Raw genomic sequence first — 20,009 nt, forward strand, 5'->3', positions numbered from 1 at the left:
AAACTATTTTTTTGTTAACATCTGCAAATTATGCAATAGATGGATTATGTGGCAAGTGCAGCAGATCCATAATTCTGTGGAAAACATCGTAGCCACAGAATCTCATAATTGTAGTTGGCCTGCATATAGAGTTAATTGCAATCATTACTTCTACATTACACATATTTACTGTTTCAAGCACCGGGATTGTGCTCAGAATCACACAATGTTTGCTCAAGCGGCAGTGCAGAGTTTGCGTGGGCTTCAGATTCCAAGATTTTCAATTTAACCTCTAGCCCACACCTCCTCCTAATGCTCCAGAGTCTAAAAAATAAAAGGGATGTCAGATAGGTTACTATTATGAATGTTTGTATTTCCTGCCCTGGGTTTGGCATTGGAAGATATTGTCACCACCCTGGCTGCCTGCACTGTAAAGAAAAAATGAAGTAAAACCATTATTTTGAGCTATTCCACTCGACCACAGGAGTAATGAGGCTTGATTAGTGCAAAAAGTACTGACTCCGGGTTCTATTACAAGTGCCCCAGTCAGGGGATACACACCCGTTAAAACCAGATACCCCAGGGTTCAGAATTTCATGGCTGCAATAAACATTAACTATTACAGGATTTCTACCTTCAAATGTGGAGTAACATGCAGAATTTGGTGCTTTCTGCACCAAAATCCGTCTATCTCTCTTTCAAATTCTGGAAGGTTTGGCATGCTGAAATTTCTCCCCTACAGCCCTCCCTCGTAATGATTGGATCACGCCTGGCAACTACGAGGTAACTTCTGGCCTCCTTGGGGCCCTCAATTACTGAGACATTTGTCACAGGTCCTGTGTTATTGCAGTTTTCACTGTGATGACCAGCTCACTCCTGGCCAGCTCACTCCTGGCCAGCTCACTCCTGGCCATCACAATCGCTGTCTCCAGTCATGAACCTTTTACCCACAGTCATGGTTTTCAGTTGTGGCCAAACTTGTTCGATAAAAGCAAACCAACAGTGTAACATCCTTAATATATTAGGTTATCACACAAAGATCCAGAAATGGGAACAGTAATGGTAATACTTTTGATATAATTGGAGGAGGTCAGCTTAGTTTTCATTTGTGTGATCCGTGGCAAATTATTTCATCACTCTCTGCCTCCGTTCCTTTAAATACCGAGCCCGTTAAAGAGTCTGCAACCGGATTATGTAATATTTGTGGTCAGTGGTTCTTAACCTTTTGACTGCTGTGGACCCCCACTTAATCATTACTGGAACCCTGAGACTCCCACCGAGTCACTATTGGAAGCCAAGACCCCCCTGCCTAAGCAATTTCCATGATTTGAACCTCAAAACAATACACAAAAATGCAAAAACAAGTATAAACCAAGCAAATGCTCAAATATTGCAATATTTTGTCAAATTCACAATCAAATACAGAAAAAAGGTTTTTATATTATCAGTTTTGCTTCTCCATTTGGATATACTTATTTAGATATTATTTAATTTTGTAAAACATCTGCGGAGCCCCTGAAGAGGCCTCGCGGAACCCCATCGGTCTCCAGACCACAGGTTAAGAGCCACTGTCTTGGGTGAAATATTGTGCATTTGATCGTTTACATTGTTCCCACGTTTGTACATAATATACTTGTTGTTTTATTTACCCACGTCATATCTAGTTGCCATCACTAGCTGTAGCCACCCTCCTGGATGATGTCCTTATGCAGCCAGACATGTGTTCCTCTGTGCAGCGTCCTCACTGGAAAGAGTGATGCTCAGAGTTCTCAGATATAATTGCCGTCTTCTGGTTCGTGTCTGGAGGTCCTTCAATATTGATTGTGCCCGGTTCTAATCTACTTACTCCATTCATGATTTGTGAGTTAGCCTTACGTTTTATTGCTGATTGTAGAAAAGTGTGCTTACCGTCGCTGCACCTGTTCTTGCTGTCCTGGCTTATAATATGTACCCCGCTCATGCTGTCTGGGCGTAGCTTGTATGTCCCTGGAAGCGCCATGAAGCACATCTTTGTGAGGTACTCAACTGCCTACAGGATACCCATAATGGCCAAGTATCGTTTATTGGCACAGACTCATTTTACCTAAACTAACGGCCACATTATGGAACTGGCGCCAATGGCAGGCAGCTTTGCACCAACATGTCTACTGACTCATCATCAGTGCTTGTTTATTCATTAGTCAATTGGTGCGAAATTGTCTGGCGCGTCTGATATTTATTAAAGACACCCAAACCACCTAGAACCACATCCCTCTGCTCTTTCAATGTACATTTTGACAGTCCCGTATGTGCCCTCAACATTCCCGCTCTTAGCTGCCTGCTGTACAACTTCCATGCTGCTTCTTATGTATTTTTCCATGATTCTTTCTATGTTTTTTAGGAGCTTGTGGGACCTGTTATCTCTGTCCTTTTTGTTAATAACAATCTCTGTATGTCATTTGTTTTCTGTTAGTATCTTTTATTTAATGAACAACGTGTGTGCATTGGCATAGTGCCGGCCTTTGTGTGGTTTGTGGTAGGTCCATAAGATTACCACATTTAAAGTCTCTTGGATTGAAAGGTCCTGCATGACTCCACATTGAAAGCTCACCTTGCCTCGTCCTACACATCTATCTAATCCGCTTGTCTCTGCCACATTCTGTTGTTATTGGTTTGCTTCCTGATTTACTTGCAACACGGGTTCGGCGGGTGTTATTTATCAGAGTGCAGTTTTCACAGCCCATATTTTGCAGAACTAAAATGTCATTTACATGAATTATCGGATTTACTCCTGCATGTGCCTAGTGATTGAATTCAACTAGAAACCAACCGAAGTTTTGTTGTGTTTTTTTTTTTACATCTAAACACAATATTTAATTAATGGTTGTCATTTAAAATCCTCCTGGGCTTCAGTTTGTACTTTACGACTGCCTTCTAAGAATGTGATAGGCTCACGCCTGCAACAATCGTCTAAAAACCGGCCTCTAAAGTCCTGATCGCAGTTTGGCTATGACATCCCTACTCACCAGTCACAGGAAAGTGCTATCAGCACACTATTGTATTATTTATTGTACTTGAGTTGTGATGTCAAGTGCCTCTACCTGCTGCCAAAGCAAACTAACCAGCATTACAACTGTTGCTTACGAAAAGAGGTGTGGAACCTTTCAATGATACTTCTGAGCTATTGTTTCTCTGAAAGTCACTTTTTGGGTCAGTTTTTCCTAAAATGTGGGTGGGTAGCGAAGTAATAAATAATGATGTCTTTAAATTCGGTGTTTATCATGTCATGTTTTCTGCAGAGACAGCGGTCAAATGTCACGCTGTGTCTTCTGACAAATTGATGCTTATTTTTTTTTTAATCGGCTTTGGTGTTTACAAACTCCTCTCACTTTGCAGTCAGATAAAGAAAAGTACAGTTAATTATGTTACAATGTTGCTTTGGTACAGGTGTGTGAAAGGAAAGGCTGTAGACTGTCATCTTTTTGTAGCACTCAACAAAATGTATATACCTGTAAATGAACTGCGCAAGTTGGTTGTATGACATTAACCACTCATGCCTATACCATGTATTTTTTACAACGCATGCATTTACCACATATCTGCCTTTACCACACATACCTTTACCCTGAGGGTTAGTATAAATAAGGCAAGTGAAATATATATCTTACCTACTGGCGGTCACCAGTAAGTAGCTAATGTTAGGACCTAGTTTTCATAGGAAAAGCGTTTTTTTTGTTTTGCTGATAACTTTGGAGCAGTTTGATAAATCTTCACAAAATTTTTGAAACTAGTTTGCAACTTTCAAACTATAAAATCCTTGTAACCTTTGTTGTTTTAAAGGTTACAGAGACTTTATAGTTAGTAAATAAAATTAAAAAAAACTTTGAAATTCACTAAACACCAAAGGTTATAGGGATGCTATAGTTAGATTCAGATTTTACACACACACACGCAAAGCCATATAAATTGAACAGTTATAGTTACTTCAAGTGCCCTAAGGTAACTATAATTCACACCCTCGCCATGCACAGTTGTCTCATCAATAATTTCACTGTAAATCTTGCAGTGATATTATCAATGAGTCATAGAAGATGTCATAAATGATGTAATATGTGGGATAATTAGCATTTACCTTAGGGAACGGGTTATAGTTACTTGAGATAACTATAACTGTTGAATTTCTATGGTTTTCTGGGTGTAAAATCTTGACCTAACCATAACGTCCCTGTAACCTTTTTTTTTTTTTTGTGAGTTTCTAAGGTTATTTTTTTAAATTCTATTTCCCTGTGATGTTTATCATTTAGGATACACCCCTAACCCTCATTTAAAAAAAAAAAATATGGGGGGAACTCTCACAATCCCCTCTTTTATTAATTACCCATACCACCCTGAGCCCCTGCCCCTAAAAACCCTTACCACCCTGTACCCCTACCCACCCCATAAACCACAATATGCCCTTACCACCCAAGACCCCTAACCACCCGTAAACCCTGAAAATGACTTTACCACCCTGCGCCATTACCCACCCCTAAATGCTAAAATACCTTTACTACACTATACCCATACCCACCCCTAAACCCTAAAAACATCCTTACCACCTAATACCCATACCCTCCCTAAACCCTAAAAAAATAACCTTGCTAATCAATTCCCCTGCCGGCCCCTAAACCCTAAAAATACCCTGGCCACCCTATACCCCTACCAACCCCTTAACCTTAAAACACCCTTACAACCCAATACCCTTACCCACCCCAAAACCCTAAAAATACCCTTACAACCCAATACCCTTATCCATTCCTAAACCCTAAAATACCCTTACAACCCAATGCCTTTACCTGCCCTAAACCCTATAAACACCCTTACCCACCCCATAACCCTAAAAATACCCCTACCAACCTATACCCCTTCTGGTGGAACCAGCAGTGTCTGGTTGGCTGAAAGGATGCCCCCAGCCAGGCAGAATTACTACTCCCGTCAATGGCAGGTGATTACCCTCGATGTGCAACCTGTGCTCACCCTAAGGGTAGCTGGGCACTGAGCAGTCAGGCTTACTACAGAGACCATGTGTAAAGCAAAGGCACAGCAGCTACAGGCGAGAAATACACTGAGCATCACAAAAGAGACTTCACACAGGATGTATGTAATTTTTTTTTATATTCATCACACATATTCAATCATTATAACATGACCATTATATACTTTTGGGCATAAAACACATTCGGAAATATTACTAGCAGTACTAGGCCCGCTCATATTGTTGTGATATCACTATTATGCACACTGTGGACAATTCCTAATGTGGTCCTGTGTGCACACCTCAGTCTGCATTGGCAGACCAGCCTATGTTCTGTAACAACATGTCAGCGCCTCTTCTTAATGTGTAAGAAGGTGCACGCACTTCGACACGGGCTTGGCAGTGAGGACGTGTGCAGGGCCCTGAGGCTACTCCAGAGAATCAGCAACACCCCCAGCGTATCCAAGGGTGAATCCGAACTCTAAGGCAGGAGAAGCCCCGTGTGGGGGGTTCCTCATTACCAGGGCAGGGAGCATCCATATGTGACCACGCAGCCTTCATGCCTACCCCCCCCACCCCCCCCCCCTTGTGCCCATCAGGGCTTCTCTGAGGGGTTGCCCTCTGGGAATGGGACTGCCCACTCAGGGTTCGCTGAGGCTAAAGTGATGCCAAAGTAGGCAGGGGCGTTTTGGCACCCTGCAGGCCTGTCCTGGCAGACCCGATATAGGGTTGACTACTATCCAGTGAGTGGCACACTCAGTACTACATCCCACGCCTACCCAGTGCCGTACGCACCCTGGGTATATGGTGTACCTGTTTACAGGGCACACAGAGGTATGGCACCTAGAACCCATCGTATATGCACCCCAGCCCAATGCAGACGAGGCGGGTGCACACACCTTTCCTCAGCTGTACAGGGGGAAGGTGCCCAGATTCCTATGGTTATGAAGAAAGTCGGCAAAGACTAAGAGAAAAACGCAAAATGTTTTGGGTTATAAAGGCTGTTTCCCATGCAAATTCAATAGTTAAGAAAGCAAAATGAAGCACTGTTTCCTTTTAATTCTGAAGTGTGATGGAAACCAAGATTTTAATATGATCAAAACAAATCAAGATACTTTACTTGGTGAAACACAAAGGATAAATATTCATTAAAACCCAATTTCCACACATTATCGTTTGTGTGCAATGCAGTTTAATCAGTGAAACTGTATGCCTGTGGAACTTTAGTGGCCATTTCAGTAGAAAATGTGCTGTCTGTAAATGACAGTGAACGACCACACAATGCTTTAGTTACATTATAAAATTGAGAGCGTTTATTTTTTGTTTGGAACAAAAACTGTTGTGGCCCCCCCTATTGAGTATTGGGCTAGCCGTCGTCCTTACCAAGTATTCCGGGCATCGCACACTGATCCCTTCTCTCTGTGGAACATGGCGAGACCCGAAGAGCGGCCATTTTGCCAGGTTAGCGCTCTAGCAGTTGACGGGCACAAGCCGTTTAATGTGCCTGCCACTGTGGCCGCATAGCCGATGCACCGCCGTTGTGCCAAAGGCAAGCCCGTCTGCGCCCGGATCGCTGTGAGCACCAGGAATGCTGCCCAATTCAAACCAGGTATACACCTGATATAGGATCACTTACTTTCTTTTAATCAGTGTCACCACAATTGTGGTTTTTATCTAAATGTTGATCAATGGGCAGGCCTCATCTCTTGCAATAAATGCAGACTATCATTGAGCCCATTTACTATAGATGGTGAGGCGGATGTGGTCTCCCCTAATGTGACGCAGGGTGGGTTGATCAACGTGCGCTCTTTCGGCATGCACACACAAAACTTTTTGATCTGATCCTGGAATCCCATTTAGATGTTCTTTTTATTAGGGAAACATGGTTTAAAGACGGGTTTAACCCCGACATTGTACAGGCTCTTCCTCCAGGCTATCTAATTCACAGACAGGACCAGACTGAATCACGGGGAGGAGCATTGGCCATAATTTATCGCAACACGATGAAATGCTCCCTGTTTGAGCTCCCTGATCTAAAAGGAGCAGAAAGTTTAGGTTTTTACTTCCAAATTGATGGCTTACTTTCATATTCTGGAGCACTGATTCATTGACCACCTGGCCCAAATTGATCATTTCTTGAATCATTGGGGGATACATTAGGGTCCCTAATTTTAAGATATTCAAATTTTACACTATTAGGGGATTTTAACCTCCACTTAGATTGTATGAAGGAACATGGAGTTAGAAAATTCTTGGAGGCCATTGAGACTCCTGGCCTAGAACAGATGGTGTGTGTCCCCACACACTGTGCTGGACACATCCTGGATGGAATTCGCTCTAATCTATGCTCCGTACCTGTCAACACCCCGAGTCCGCTGCCTTGGTTACACCATAAATGTATTCTATTTAGAATCACATGGGCCCCATGTTAATACCCCACGGCCACCTACTACTAGCTCCCCCAAAACATTACGCAAATGGGGCAACATGCTAAAGGACCCAGATTTAGTTAATCGTGCATTAGGGCGTATACCCACCTTTTCAGGGATCATCTCTCAGGATAACCACAACTTTAACCATTGGATGATCACTCTTAGTAATATATACGCCCCCCCCCTAATTCGTTGAAATTGAAATCGACTACCAAAGTATCAGCCCCCTGGTATACTCAAAAACTAACTGAATTATATCTTCAGTGTAGACAATCTGAGCATTGAAAGGATACAATTCAGAAGACTTAACTCAGTTCAAAACAGCGTTGAAAGCATATCATAAACAAATTACAGTGGAGGAAAAAAAGTATTACACAAATCTAATTACATCGGCTGAATCAGATCAAAAATGTATTTTTAAAATCATGAAATCGTTCACCCATCCTAAAGTATTGAATCAAGATATCCCTCCTTCTCAAACATCATGTGACAATATTGCTAACTCTTTTTAACAAAAAATCCAAAACTTACAAATAGACTTTAATATGGGATATGTTCTTCTGGTAGACATTTTGTCTGTATCTCATAAGGCCACCTCTAATCCTCAAACCTTCCATACCATTAGCCTAGAAAAGTCATGCCAAGCCATCCTTTCCAGCAAGTCTGAGTCGTCCTTCGACACTTTCCCGCCGGAAGTGCTCCACGATATCATTGATGTTTTCAACCCAGTTATCAATTATATAATCAATTCTTCCCTGTTAACTGCAGATGTTTCCACTGATTGGAAAGTTGCTGCTGTAAAGCCCTTTCAAAAAAAGAGATTAAGGGATCCTACTACTCTCGCCAATCTACAGCCCATCTCTTTGTTTCCTTACCTTAGTAAGATCACAGAGAAATTAGTCAATAGTCATTTGACCACGTTCTTAGAAAAGATCAACATTTTGCACCCTCGCCAGTCTGGTTTTCGACCTAACTATTCCACCAAAACGGCTCTCCTAGCAATCACTGAGACCCTCAAATTTGCCTTGGATGTTGGGAAAAATGCTGTTCTGATCCTATTAGATCTATTTGCTGCATTTGATACAATCTCCCATGATATTCTAGAGCATCGCCTGAAGACGTGTGGCATTTCCCATCTAAGCTTGGCCTGGGTAAAATTATTTATTACTGATCGCAGGCAAGTGATTATGCCTGGTAATTACCAGTCAATTGAAAAGCCACTCAAATCTGGCATTCCACAGGGATCCGACCTCAGCCAGGTTTTATTCAATGTATATATGTCTCCCCGCATTGAATTAATATCCTCCTTTAAAAATTGAAAACACTTCTTATGCTGATGAAACTCAGTTGAACTTAGTGCTGGACAAAAATTCTACTGTTGCAAAATAGCAATTTCAACTTTGTCTCACAGAAGTCATCCGTTGGTTGCAATTTAACCATCTTAAATGTAACACTGAGAAAACTGAAGTTATATTATTAGGCAAGGTCAACTATTTCACCCCCAGTCTATGGTGGCCAAAAGATATCCTCCCCCCACTGGATACGGTGGAGGTGATAAAGAATTTAGTAGTAAAATTTGATACCTTACTTTCCTTTTGTCCACTAGTGCTAGCAGTAGCTGGGAAGTGTTTCTAGCTGATTAAAGCTCTCAAAAAAATGTTTTCACTTACTTTCTCTTACGGCGAGAAAATCAGTAGCCATTAGCCTTATCGCCTAGTGATTGGACTCCTGTAATAGTATGTATGCAGGGACCAATAGGACAACTCTGAAAAAACTACTGACAGACCGGTACAACATGCGGCCGCTTGACTGGTGCTGAATTTACTTCGCCGATCCTCAGCAACAGCAGCCCTCAAATCACTACACTGGTTGCCTATTCATAAAAGAGTGTTATTTAAAATTCTGCTCATCACCTTTAGAGCGAAAATAGCATTCGGTTCTAAATATCATCTAGCGGCCAGGTTTACTTCACATGTCGCATCGCGATCGCTTAAATCTTCTACTGCAAATCTTCTCATTCCGCCCCATTTCAGATGCAAAACCAAAGGTGGTAAATCGGTTGTGGTCCTTGGAGCTAAAGCCTGGAACCTACTTCCTGATCATCTTAGACACACTCACTGAGGACCCGCCTTTAGGAAACTGCTGAAAACCTGGGTCTTTGCAGCACTGGACTCCTTATGCTTTTCTCTAATCAGATCCCCAAATAGGTTCATATTAGCCTAGAGCGGGCATCTCCAAACTCTTCTGCAATAAGAGCTACTTATGTTTGATGAAAATCATGCTTAGATGCCAATATTACTAGTGTTGTATAGACAACATTACGTTTGTGGCCACCCCATGCAAGACTGCCAGCGATTACTACCTCAGTGCACCATTTAGGGTTGCCAGTAGTGAAGAACAGTTTTATCAGCTTGGAATGTAGATATATTTTGGAACTTCAACCATTTTTCCTCAAACATTATCCCATGAAAATACACAGTTTCATCTTGAATACACACTTTTCAATGTTGGTATGCATATGTTAATTCATTCAAGCAATTGCCTCTGATTTAGGAGGCTGGGCTGCACATAGGAGAGCTACTTACAGGTAGCTGGAGAACTACCAGTAGCTCACGAGCTAATTGTTGGAGATGCCTGGGCTAGAGCCTCCTTTGTTCTCCTTTTCGTATTGCGCCAAAATGCTCCTTGGATTGATAGTGGGCTTTATACATTTTTCATAACATAAAATTAAAAGCCTGCCTCATGTCCATTAAAGGGGAGGTGGGTTACAAAAATGTGTTGTTCTAAAAATTGGGTTGTGGCGTAAAAAGTTTGGGAAGCACTGCTGTAGGTGTTAAGGTGACATTTGTGGCAGCATGTTTATGTGTTGTGCTGCTCTAGTGCGCTACATGAAAGCTGGCATTTATCTGCACGGTGCCATGCTCTCTGAACTACAGTCACCATTGAAAGTGCCTTCATATGTTTTTGAAACAGATTAGAAGCTGCAAGTTATCGCGGTCATTTCACAGTACAGATTCCACATTTATTCTGCACATTCACGCGCACAAGTTATTCCAGTAATATGAGGGAGCAAAAGAACAATCATTCATGTGATCATGTGACCATGTATTCTAAGGATGTGGCCTTATGAAGGAACTTGTCCTTTGGCCTTGTTGTCTATGTGATCACAGAGCTGAGTGTCTTGAAATATCCGTGTAGCGTAAGGCTGGGGAGACTTTACTCAAACATTATATCAGATGTCCATTAGTTATTTTGTTCTCAGTATATTTAAACACTTTTTTTCTTTCGCTGATTGTCTGACCTCTAGAATTCACGGGTCTTACTTTATAGCCTTGAATTACAGGAACACATTTTGCACTGTACAATAATTCCTGCATAGCGCAATTATTTAAGCAAAATAGCCACAGTTTTATAAATCTTGTAAAATGCCCTGTAATGCCAATTGAAGATTTTGGTGACATTTACAAACCACTGAGCTTTCTGGACTAGTATATATGTTGCCTGAAACCCTCGATGGAGTTTCTAGTAGCTGCATTTGTACATGTGGTATTGTAGCATTTACTGGGGAGGCCAAGACTAGCGCCGTGTCATGGGGGCACTCAGTGAGGGTTATACTATCCGACAGTTGAGGAGTCTGTATGTATCCCTTATAATAAAAGAAATGCACGGGTTTTCGCTCTGAGGCATTAAGCGCAGCCATGTATTTGAATGCACTTTTCTGACTGTGAACAGCATTGATTTTCTTCCCTGCGCAATAGGGCAGTGGTTAGGTCTCGACAGCTATTATTTTATAATGAATATCAAGAGAATTGGTATAAGCCAGTGATGTTTACACGTGAGAGCAGACCCTTGTCATAGCCTCAGTCTTGCAAGCCCTGACACCAAGATGTCCAATCAGCTGTGCTGAGGGGGCACGGCCTGGATGGGGAGTGAGGAGGCCGCTGTCCCGTGCCAGCAAGCTTGTATGGCAAGCTCTGGTTTGGACAGTGCCAGTGGTTGAAAAAAATAGTACTTAACATGATAGTACGGTATAGTTTACACAGCAGTATCAGTTGAGATATTAAAGTGGTAGTTAGTACATCAGGTGTTGTATTTTGAAGACAAGAGTGTTCCATTTAGTTGGTAGAAGAGATCTACTCACCAAGGTTACTGAAGAGGTAATGAGTGGAGCAGGAGCCAGGCTTTTAGGTTGATATGGGTCAAGGGAGGGACCTTGTGACATGTCAGGTGAGGAAGGGTAAAAGGCCTCCCATTTTAATCTTCATTTTATTTAATAAAAACAGATTTAGAACATCTCTCCCTACGAAGATAACATCAAAAATAATTTCCAGAAAGCTACATGCCATTACTTTTGTGTGTGTCGGTATTAATAGGGACCGACTGCAAAAGAAAATACATTAAAAAAGGCGCTTACTAGTTTACAATCCCTAGATTTTCAAAAAACAAAACATGAGCAAAGCCTTTATTCTTTCAAATCTACCGTTCCCAAAATGTAAACTTGCGCCGTGCTGAATGTAGTTCTACTTTAGAGCGAGAAGAAATGGCCAGGAACGCATAGTGGGGAGGCCACTGGGATGTCACCACAGCACTATTATTAATTATAGCACTACTCTAATGTCATAAGTGTGATAACTGCTCAATTGATACCATGGCTCTGCAGTATATAGAACATTAGAGCGCAAAACCACATTTAGACTTCAAAACCTAGGCTACCAAAATATACACCTTTTTAAAATATTACCTTAAAAAATATTGACCCTCTACTCCCACTGTCGAACACAATAGACCCCTGATAACAAGGGCTGTAGCTAGATTGTTTTTTAATGTGCCCCGTCGTAAAAATAAGTTGGACATGTCTTTTGTGGTATTTAAAGGAGGTCGGCGCATTGAAAGGATGTTTATTATGTACGGTCGACATTTCGGAAGACTATATTTTAGCGTCTGTTTTTGCATATTTTTGTTCTAATGCAACCCACAAATGTCTTACTTATTAATATCCCGCATATAAACCTGGCGTTTCGGCCCTTGCCCCTGACACCCCTCTGCAGTGATTTATAAATCATCTTCTTTTCACGGTATTCCATTTTGCTTCCTATTTGCGTACGGCTTATTTATTGAATTATCATGGTTACTCGCCTCTATATTTGGCTGAAATGCGCCCTTTTCACACCGCACACAACCGCATTGTTTAAACAAGCACCTCCCAGCACCGCACTCCTTATTTTAAACGCTGTGCTCAAACTCTACCTCAGGTTGTTGGAATTATGGTCTTCCGACGGAGGAGCGGCCGTTTGCATTCCGCCTCTCGGAGAATGGGAGCCCTGTCGAGGTTCTTCGAGTCTCCATGGGTCCGTTTTTTCAAGCGAGAGCCTTGTTTAAAACGCTACTTCCACATTTTTTTCATGTGCGCCGTTTCGTTTTTACGATGTTTTATATCTGCTCGTGATCTTTGGGACGCACCAATCAGTTTCCTGGTTTTTATTCCGGCGCACTCGCCGCGCGCTCGGGCACGGGCCGTTAAGTGCCCTCGAATCACGGAGCAGAACAAAATCCGGAGCGGCCTGCGGTCCTCGGAGCAGGTGCTCGCGCTCCGCAACAAAACCCTAAAATATAGCTGCAGGGGGGATGCAGAAACCCATAACAATCCACTGCAGGGTAACTGTGTCGAAGCCCTTTAACATTTATACTGTATTACATAAACTTTTCAATATGCAAAACGTAGAAAACGCTCGTTGGCGCTGTCTAGCATGAATTGATGCAAACGTGTCTTCCTTCTACCTGCACTACTTAAACATTTTTTTCTGGGTAAGAATTTAGATAAAAACAGGTTTTAGCAAATAACGATTCGTGAATGACAAAAAAATGAAGCGACCGTTTATTTGCCTAATGTATGCTTTATTTTGTAGTAAGAAAGGGAGCTAAGTGATTTAGCCTCACGCTCGGTTTCAACTTGTAGATTTTAGAAGTGATGAACACTGCGTGTTCTGTATCTTTTAACCACTTTGAAAAAGGAGCACTTTTGGTTTGCTGCTTTTTCTTCTCATGCTTCGAAAATCTTCCTGTAATATTTCCTGCCAGTTTTGCGCCATTCCATTTCATGTAAGTAGGAAAATGGTGCTGAAGAACATTTTCTTTTGTTTTTGCAACAGGAAGCTGCCTGTAATCCAGCACAGGACTTGTTTTTGCAAACTGCAGTGGAGTCGTGCATTTGTGTGCAGGGAAATTTGGGTCTGTTTGGAAATTGGTCATTTGGCTATTTCACGACAGCATTTGTTTGCGTACGTTCCCCAAATCGCCATGATTTTTTTACCTGCCCCTACAGGACAAACTCTAACACGTCACTGTTGAAATTCCAGCCTTTTTTTTCTCCTTTGGCAGAACGCATTTGGTGCTACCTGCCAACATGAATGCCAGTGGAAGAGAAATAATCTCGCAGGCCTTCTAAGGTGGAACATGAACATCCCTCGCACAGTTATACAAAAGCGCACCTGTAGCCTCGGTGTTGCTGCGTGTACAGCATGTGAATTAAAAGCACCTAAATATGCTTTCAACTTAAATTTTAAATTCTGATTGCTTGCCCTGTCGTTGTTCACTCTGTTGTTTAAAATCCCCCTGCTGCCTCGAGTTTTCATCGAAACAGGTTCAACAGAAGGTACCACATCAAAGAAAAAGGTCATGTGACTTAACTTCCTGTGACTACATTGGCTGACAGTTCATCAGGGATAAATGTTATGTGATGTCACTTCCCTTTCCTCGCCTGGCGAATGGCAGAGCTACCCAGGCATTTCATTGGAATGTGTCCTTTTCACACACATACATTGCCGATGTTGAAGATCATATGTTCCCATACTGTATGATTATATTTCCATAGTGAAGTGCCATAGCACCTTTGTTAAGCATGTGCAAATTCAGTATGAGCACATACCACATACTAAATATATTTCCCCAAAAGACGTGGCACTGGAGTTAGAATAATTCCTTATCCTGTGTTGAGATATTTAAAGAAAAGTGCAGAGCTGTCAGAAAAGTAAGGTACAGAACAATATTTCTAGTCTTTTCTTTGTTCATTTGCAATCATTCGAGGCGTTCATGTTGACATAGGAAAACAAACCCGTCTCCCCATTTGTCTTTAACTGCTATAGAGACATCACAGACTAGACCGTCCTCCTTCTCAACATTTAAAATGGTGGCATGATTTGAGCGTAACTTATATATTAAACCTTCTTTCCTTACCACATGTGAGAAGTTGGCCTGGCATATGCTGGTCACTAGTTAAAGTGGCCACCTTGCACCAGTCCAATTCGACTCTTATGGTAGATAGGTTTAAGACAACCTTTTTAAAGAAAGCTATCCTAGTGGTAGCTGTGGAGAGCAGCCTTCAGGCTAAGTCTCAGAGGAATGTAAAGCAGTTTGTTTTACCTTATAATCTCTTGAACTACCAAATGAAAGGACACCACACAGGTATATATATATATAAAATATATATGTATTTATTTCTAGACAAACTCTACTAATCTCTTTGAGATGAGAAGTCAGGAACATATGCACAAATCAATGTTTCACAACAAATTAAGCACTTATATGGCTGGGTCCTAGGGGCGTACCAGACCATAGACTAAAAAAGAGGTTTAGGAATGTCGACTTGCAAGGGGACAAGGCCTAGGGCCTTTAGAATCGCTGGGGCCTCACAAATCCACCCAAGGCAGGTAAGTAAAGGACCCACGGGAGACGCGTGCAGTGTGACAACACAGCCATGGGTTCCCTATTGATTTCAATGGAGCAAGTCGCGGTTGGATTTTTAAAGTTTTAGGGTACTTCGGGAGAGTCTACAAGCAAGCCACTTACAAGGTAAGTACTTCGAGGGCCAACACCCACAGGAGCACTGGCGTGCACAAGTTACCTCACCCAGGGAAACCGGGTGCATAGGTGTCTTTTGGTGTCGGGTCGCGGCGTCGTTTTCAATGGAAGCCGAAGAAGATTTGCTGTTTGTGGAGACTGGAGAAGTGTCCGGTGGAATCCAAGGCTGGATTCAGAAGAAGGAAGACCTGAAAGCAGAAGGGACAGTGTTCAGTCACTTGCCAGTGACCCGGAGCCAGGAAGATGGATGCCTTCTGAATGTTATTTTACTGAATTGGAGCGGTTGAAAGTCCTTCTTTTCGAGTAGGCTGAAGTAAATGAACATTGAGGTGATAATGCTGATATGAAATCAGCTGGTTAGAAATGAGGAAGGAAGTATGGATTTGTTTTAGACATGTAGCACATAATGTGGCTTAAAGGGCTACAAATAACAAAAATAAGACAAATTCTTACCTAAGTCCAGTATCCTCATTCCACATCAATTTTCTCAGACTATCCATCCTCTCTGTCAATTAACAATGTTTTTTTGATTTTCCATTTAAGTGTATGACAGTGGATTGCCAAAGAGATGCAGGAAGCTATTTGCAGACTTATCACATATTTAAAATTAATATATTTGTGCTCCTGTTGGTAGTAAGACCCTTTAAATGACTGTTTGGACATTTAATTTTCCTTTTCATTTTTTTCCTCTTCCTTATGTCAGTAGTTGCACCTCCCTGCATGATTTTCCCCTGACTTAAATTCATTTTATTGTGAGTTAAAAATAAGAAAAACATGTTTAAAAATATATATTTATTTGCTATAAATACGTTACACAGTATACCATATAAATGGTTGCATTCAACGGTATTTAATGAAAACATATTTTAAAATAGGTGTTACTGGAAATGAAACTGAATGGCGAGGCTACTGTTTTAAAACAGTCAAATCTGCCATGAAATACACAATTTTCACAGATGTCAGTATATAATATAAAGGAATGGACAGAAATGGCTTCAAGAGCCTCATTTGTCTTCTTCAGCATCAAGTTTCCGCGTATCCGCACATTCGGTGAGGCAGGTGAACATTTTGGTTCTTTATTAGAACCATGTGGTCCTCTCAGGGCATAGTTATGGAAAGAGGGGGTAGTGATCTGTGGGTTGATGCTGTAATGAGGCTTGTCTTGCGTACTGGATATGAATCTCCTGGGTTGATATCAAACGGCTAGGAGATGATACAAATGCAGCATTTTAGCTGTGTACAGTTCCCTGATTTATAATATCCGGTAAAGCTCTTTCAGAACATTACTATGTGATGAGCCTGTATGTGCTAATGTTTGGATTTTTACATAAGTTATGCATACAAAACAAACATAACAGTGGACCCCTGTTGGATGCATCAACAATTTCCCACTTTTACCACCAGAACCAGCATATGCAGAGTTGATAAACACTTTCTAGTTACTTCATGGGCTCTGATAACCTCAACTTTCCACATTGGAACCCAAACTTAGCCATATTTACCTCAAACCATCTTAACAACGTAAGCTCCTGCACTGCCTTGCGCTAAAGCGAAAGAGAAACAATGCACTATATCTACTATATATGGCACATTTTTCTCTCCCCAGGACTGGCACACTTTTGGCTGCCATCCACCAATGCACACTCCCTTGCACCATAGTGCAGGGGTGTCCACAATGTCTAAAGTGCAGATTTTGTACCAGTATAAAACCTGTCCTTTAAGACATTTGCCACTTTGTATGTGTGTTGTACAATGCAGCACAAAGGCAAAACTGGAAAACGAAGGAGAAATTAAAACATTTTGCCTCATTATGGCTGCCTCAAGGAGGGGTATGGCTTTGGCTTCAAATCTCCATCTTTGAATGTTAGATAGAGATTTGCATCAAAATCTATGGAAGCACCCATGTACCACCCCCTTAACACAAAGCAGCATATAGCAAAACTTTGCTTTACTTTGGGGAACTTTCCAACGCAAATCTAGGTTTGCATTCAATACTAAATCCCACCTCAACTCTTCTCACCGGGTTTCTAATGTAAACCTGGCACACAGCGTTAGTAGATCTTGGCCTGAATTGCTATTCTCATTTTACTCTTAATAACACTTTGGTAAATTGACCACTGTGACAACCTTTCCTAGATGTTTTACCACTAGCTGAGCAAAGCTTATATCGCAAAATGAATGGCACGCTCCTATTTTGTGTAATTATCTCTGGGATAAACTGTATTTCTCCTATGATGTTACGAGCAATTAAAACATGTACAATAGAGCTGTCATTGTTAATCTATTTAAAAAACCTGAGTCTAATCTGAAATGTCTATTTTTGTAAGTTTCCTGATGTTTCAACTACTTCTGTCCATAATCAGTTGACCTCACATAACCTCTTTCTTGAATGCTCCAACCTGACAAGTGATAGCTGCTTGTCTGATGATAGCAACCCACTCATCAATGGCCACCTTGTATCCCTTCCTATCACCATAGCTGCCTGCGCAGACCTGCAGTGTACAGATGGAAGGAGAAGTTATGAGTGACCCAGAGTTCAGATAACATGTACCCTTCTTCTCCTGATACCTTCAACCCCATCCCACTCCTTCTGACCTTTAAAGTATGCGATCTGTGATTGTTATCCTATAACCTGTGAAATCAACCACATCTGTCATGTATTTGAAATAACCACACCTGCCTCACCCAACACCTTTCTAAAGTTGCCAAACCCTTTCTGCCCTTTATTAATGTGAAACTACCTGGTGTCTATAGACCATGCCTGACGTGCTGAGGCTGACCCTCAGCGCATGCTGCTGCATGCACTTGTAGCAACCACTGCACTTGCCTGCAGGTCATAGAATAATGGAGCTGCTGCTGCTGCTGCTGCTCAGAAGGGTCACTTGTCTCCTGCTCTGATTGGTGGAAATCTAAGTGGAGGTGGTAGCTACCGCCTTCCCTCTTCTTCCCTTGAGTCTGTAAAACCTGAGGACGGCAGCATCATCCTTTCTCTCAGCTACCCCAGGTGTGTTGAGACCTGGTGAGCTATGGGAAAGAGGCTGCAGGCCCTCCTTCCTCCTGAGAACAGAGATATCCAGTGTCCTCTATTGCAATGTCACAGCAGTGTACTAAGGCCCTTAGTTTTCACTCTTGGTTTCCACTGGAGGATAGGGAATGATCTCATCATGCTGTTAATCAGCCACTGCTTCAGAGGGTAGAAAAGGGAGGGAACTCTACATATGTGATGTCGCCAGGAGAGCTAGTCCCATAAAGTGCTCGTCACGCCAGAAGATGATCATCACGCCACCACACGCCTTTCAAACTCTAGTGAAACCTGACCAAACCAATCTTCATATATTCCTCTTAAACACACTGTTTTATGTGCAGTCTACCTGCCTGCTTTACAAATGAGATCAATAATTGTTACATATGGCACCAGCATTGTGGATCAATGCTCGTAGGGGCAAATTGTTAAGCAGAGTACTGTAAATAAAATTAGAAAGTTGCCAGTGGATGATGAACCTGTGCGTTCGTTGCTATGAATGACTGGAGCTCACTTAACCTTCTTACGGCCTGTGATGCAGATGTTATTAATAGGTTCTCCTCGCTCACAGCACTATTTGTGTCTTTCCTCCATTCTTTTCTCCAGCCTGTAGAGCTGATGACTTGACCGCTGGCCTCCAACCTCAGCGGAAGCACGATGCGCCCTTCCCTCCTTCGATCTGGAGATTTGTAGGTCGCTCATGTCTATAAGGCGGAAGCATGGCTCATGGAATTCCCTCACAGGGCAAAGTTACCATTTCAGTGGATGAATACAGCTCCAACCCGACGCAGGCATTTACCCACTACAACATTAACCAGAGCCGGTTCCAGCCTCCGCATGTGCACATGTAAGTACCGCCATGTCATGGCAATATTTTAGAAAACTTATATTCAAATGCAGCCAATATTGTCTCTTTGTAAGATGTGATAAATTGTTGGAAAGCAATTGAAGCTTGTGATATACACAGTTTATGATGACCTCACACTGCAATAACTAGCAGAGGAAGATTTGATCCTTTGATTACAAAGAAGCCAGCCACATATTAATCAGATTTCCGTTTGTATTTCCAGGTAATAGTGTGAAATTTGTTATTGTAAAACTTGATTCTTTTCCCAAAATTAAAAAAATATAATTCTTTTATTACAAAAAGCTGACAATTCCATAGAATTTTCTGAATGCAACAGTGGTTAGTCGGGAAATAACAAAGAGAGATTTTTTAGAACTTATCAGCAACTTCTTTTAGTTCAGAGATTTTAGAGTAGATTTTGTCTGTAGGGATTTACTGGAATATCTACTGTCAGTATATATTTTCCACCATGAAATAGCACTGATGTTCTTGGCTCATAAACATGTTTATGGGAGAAGCAGGACTGTGTATTCAACTGTGTATGGAAGGAGGAGAAAACACCAGGTTGATCAACTTTATGCCGTGTTAACACAAGACCAGGGACACATTTTGGATAGAATTCTTTTAATATTATTCCTCAAAGAGTTTTTGTGGCAGCTAGACTGCTGGGAGTATGTGGGCTCGGTTCTTAATGGTCAATTAAGCCTCTATTTGACAAGAAATGAGGGATTTCTAAGGTTCTGACCAAATGAAATCTCAAATTGTATTGTACAAAATGTAAGTGCTAAGCAAATTCCTAGTAGACGGACAGCGATTGTAGAGGTCTTCCTTATTACCTTGGTTGAGCAATTTGTCCCCCAAAGCGTGTCTGGTAAATGA

At 41.7% G+C, this 20,009-nt stretch overlaps 1 protein-coding gene across 3 annotated transcripts in view; it reads left to right on the forward strand.

Moving 5' to 3' along the window:
• Positions 1-20,009, forward strand: part of MPPED2 (metallophosphoesterase domain containing 2) — a 590,399-nt gene that overhangs the window by 22,475 nt on the left and 547,915 nt on the right. For 2 of the 3 annotated variants that reach the window (XM_085648294.1, XM_085648293.1), the window contains exon 2: positions 18,890-19,130. In XM_085648294.1, the coding sequence (XP_085504420.1) occupies positions 19,003-19,130 (128 nt within the window). In that variant the 5' untranslated portion in view covers positions 18,890-19,002. Of the gene's footprint in view, positions 1-1,692; positions 1,840-18,889; positions 19,131-20,009 lie in introns of those variants that run through there. The other variant, XM_085648295.1, reaches the window with a different exon arrangement.

The sequence above is a fragment of the Triturus cristatus genome, chromosome 3_2 (assembly GCF_964204655.1).
Source record: "Triturus cristatus chromosome 3_2, aTriCri1.1, whole genome shotgun sequence".
In the NCBI taxonomy this organism is placed as follows: domain Eukaryota; kingdom Metazoa; phylum Chordata; class Amphibia; order Caudata; family Salamandridae; genus Triturus; species Triturus cristatus.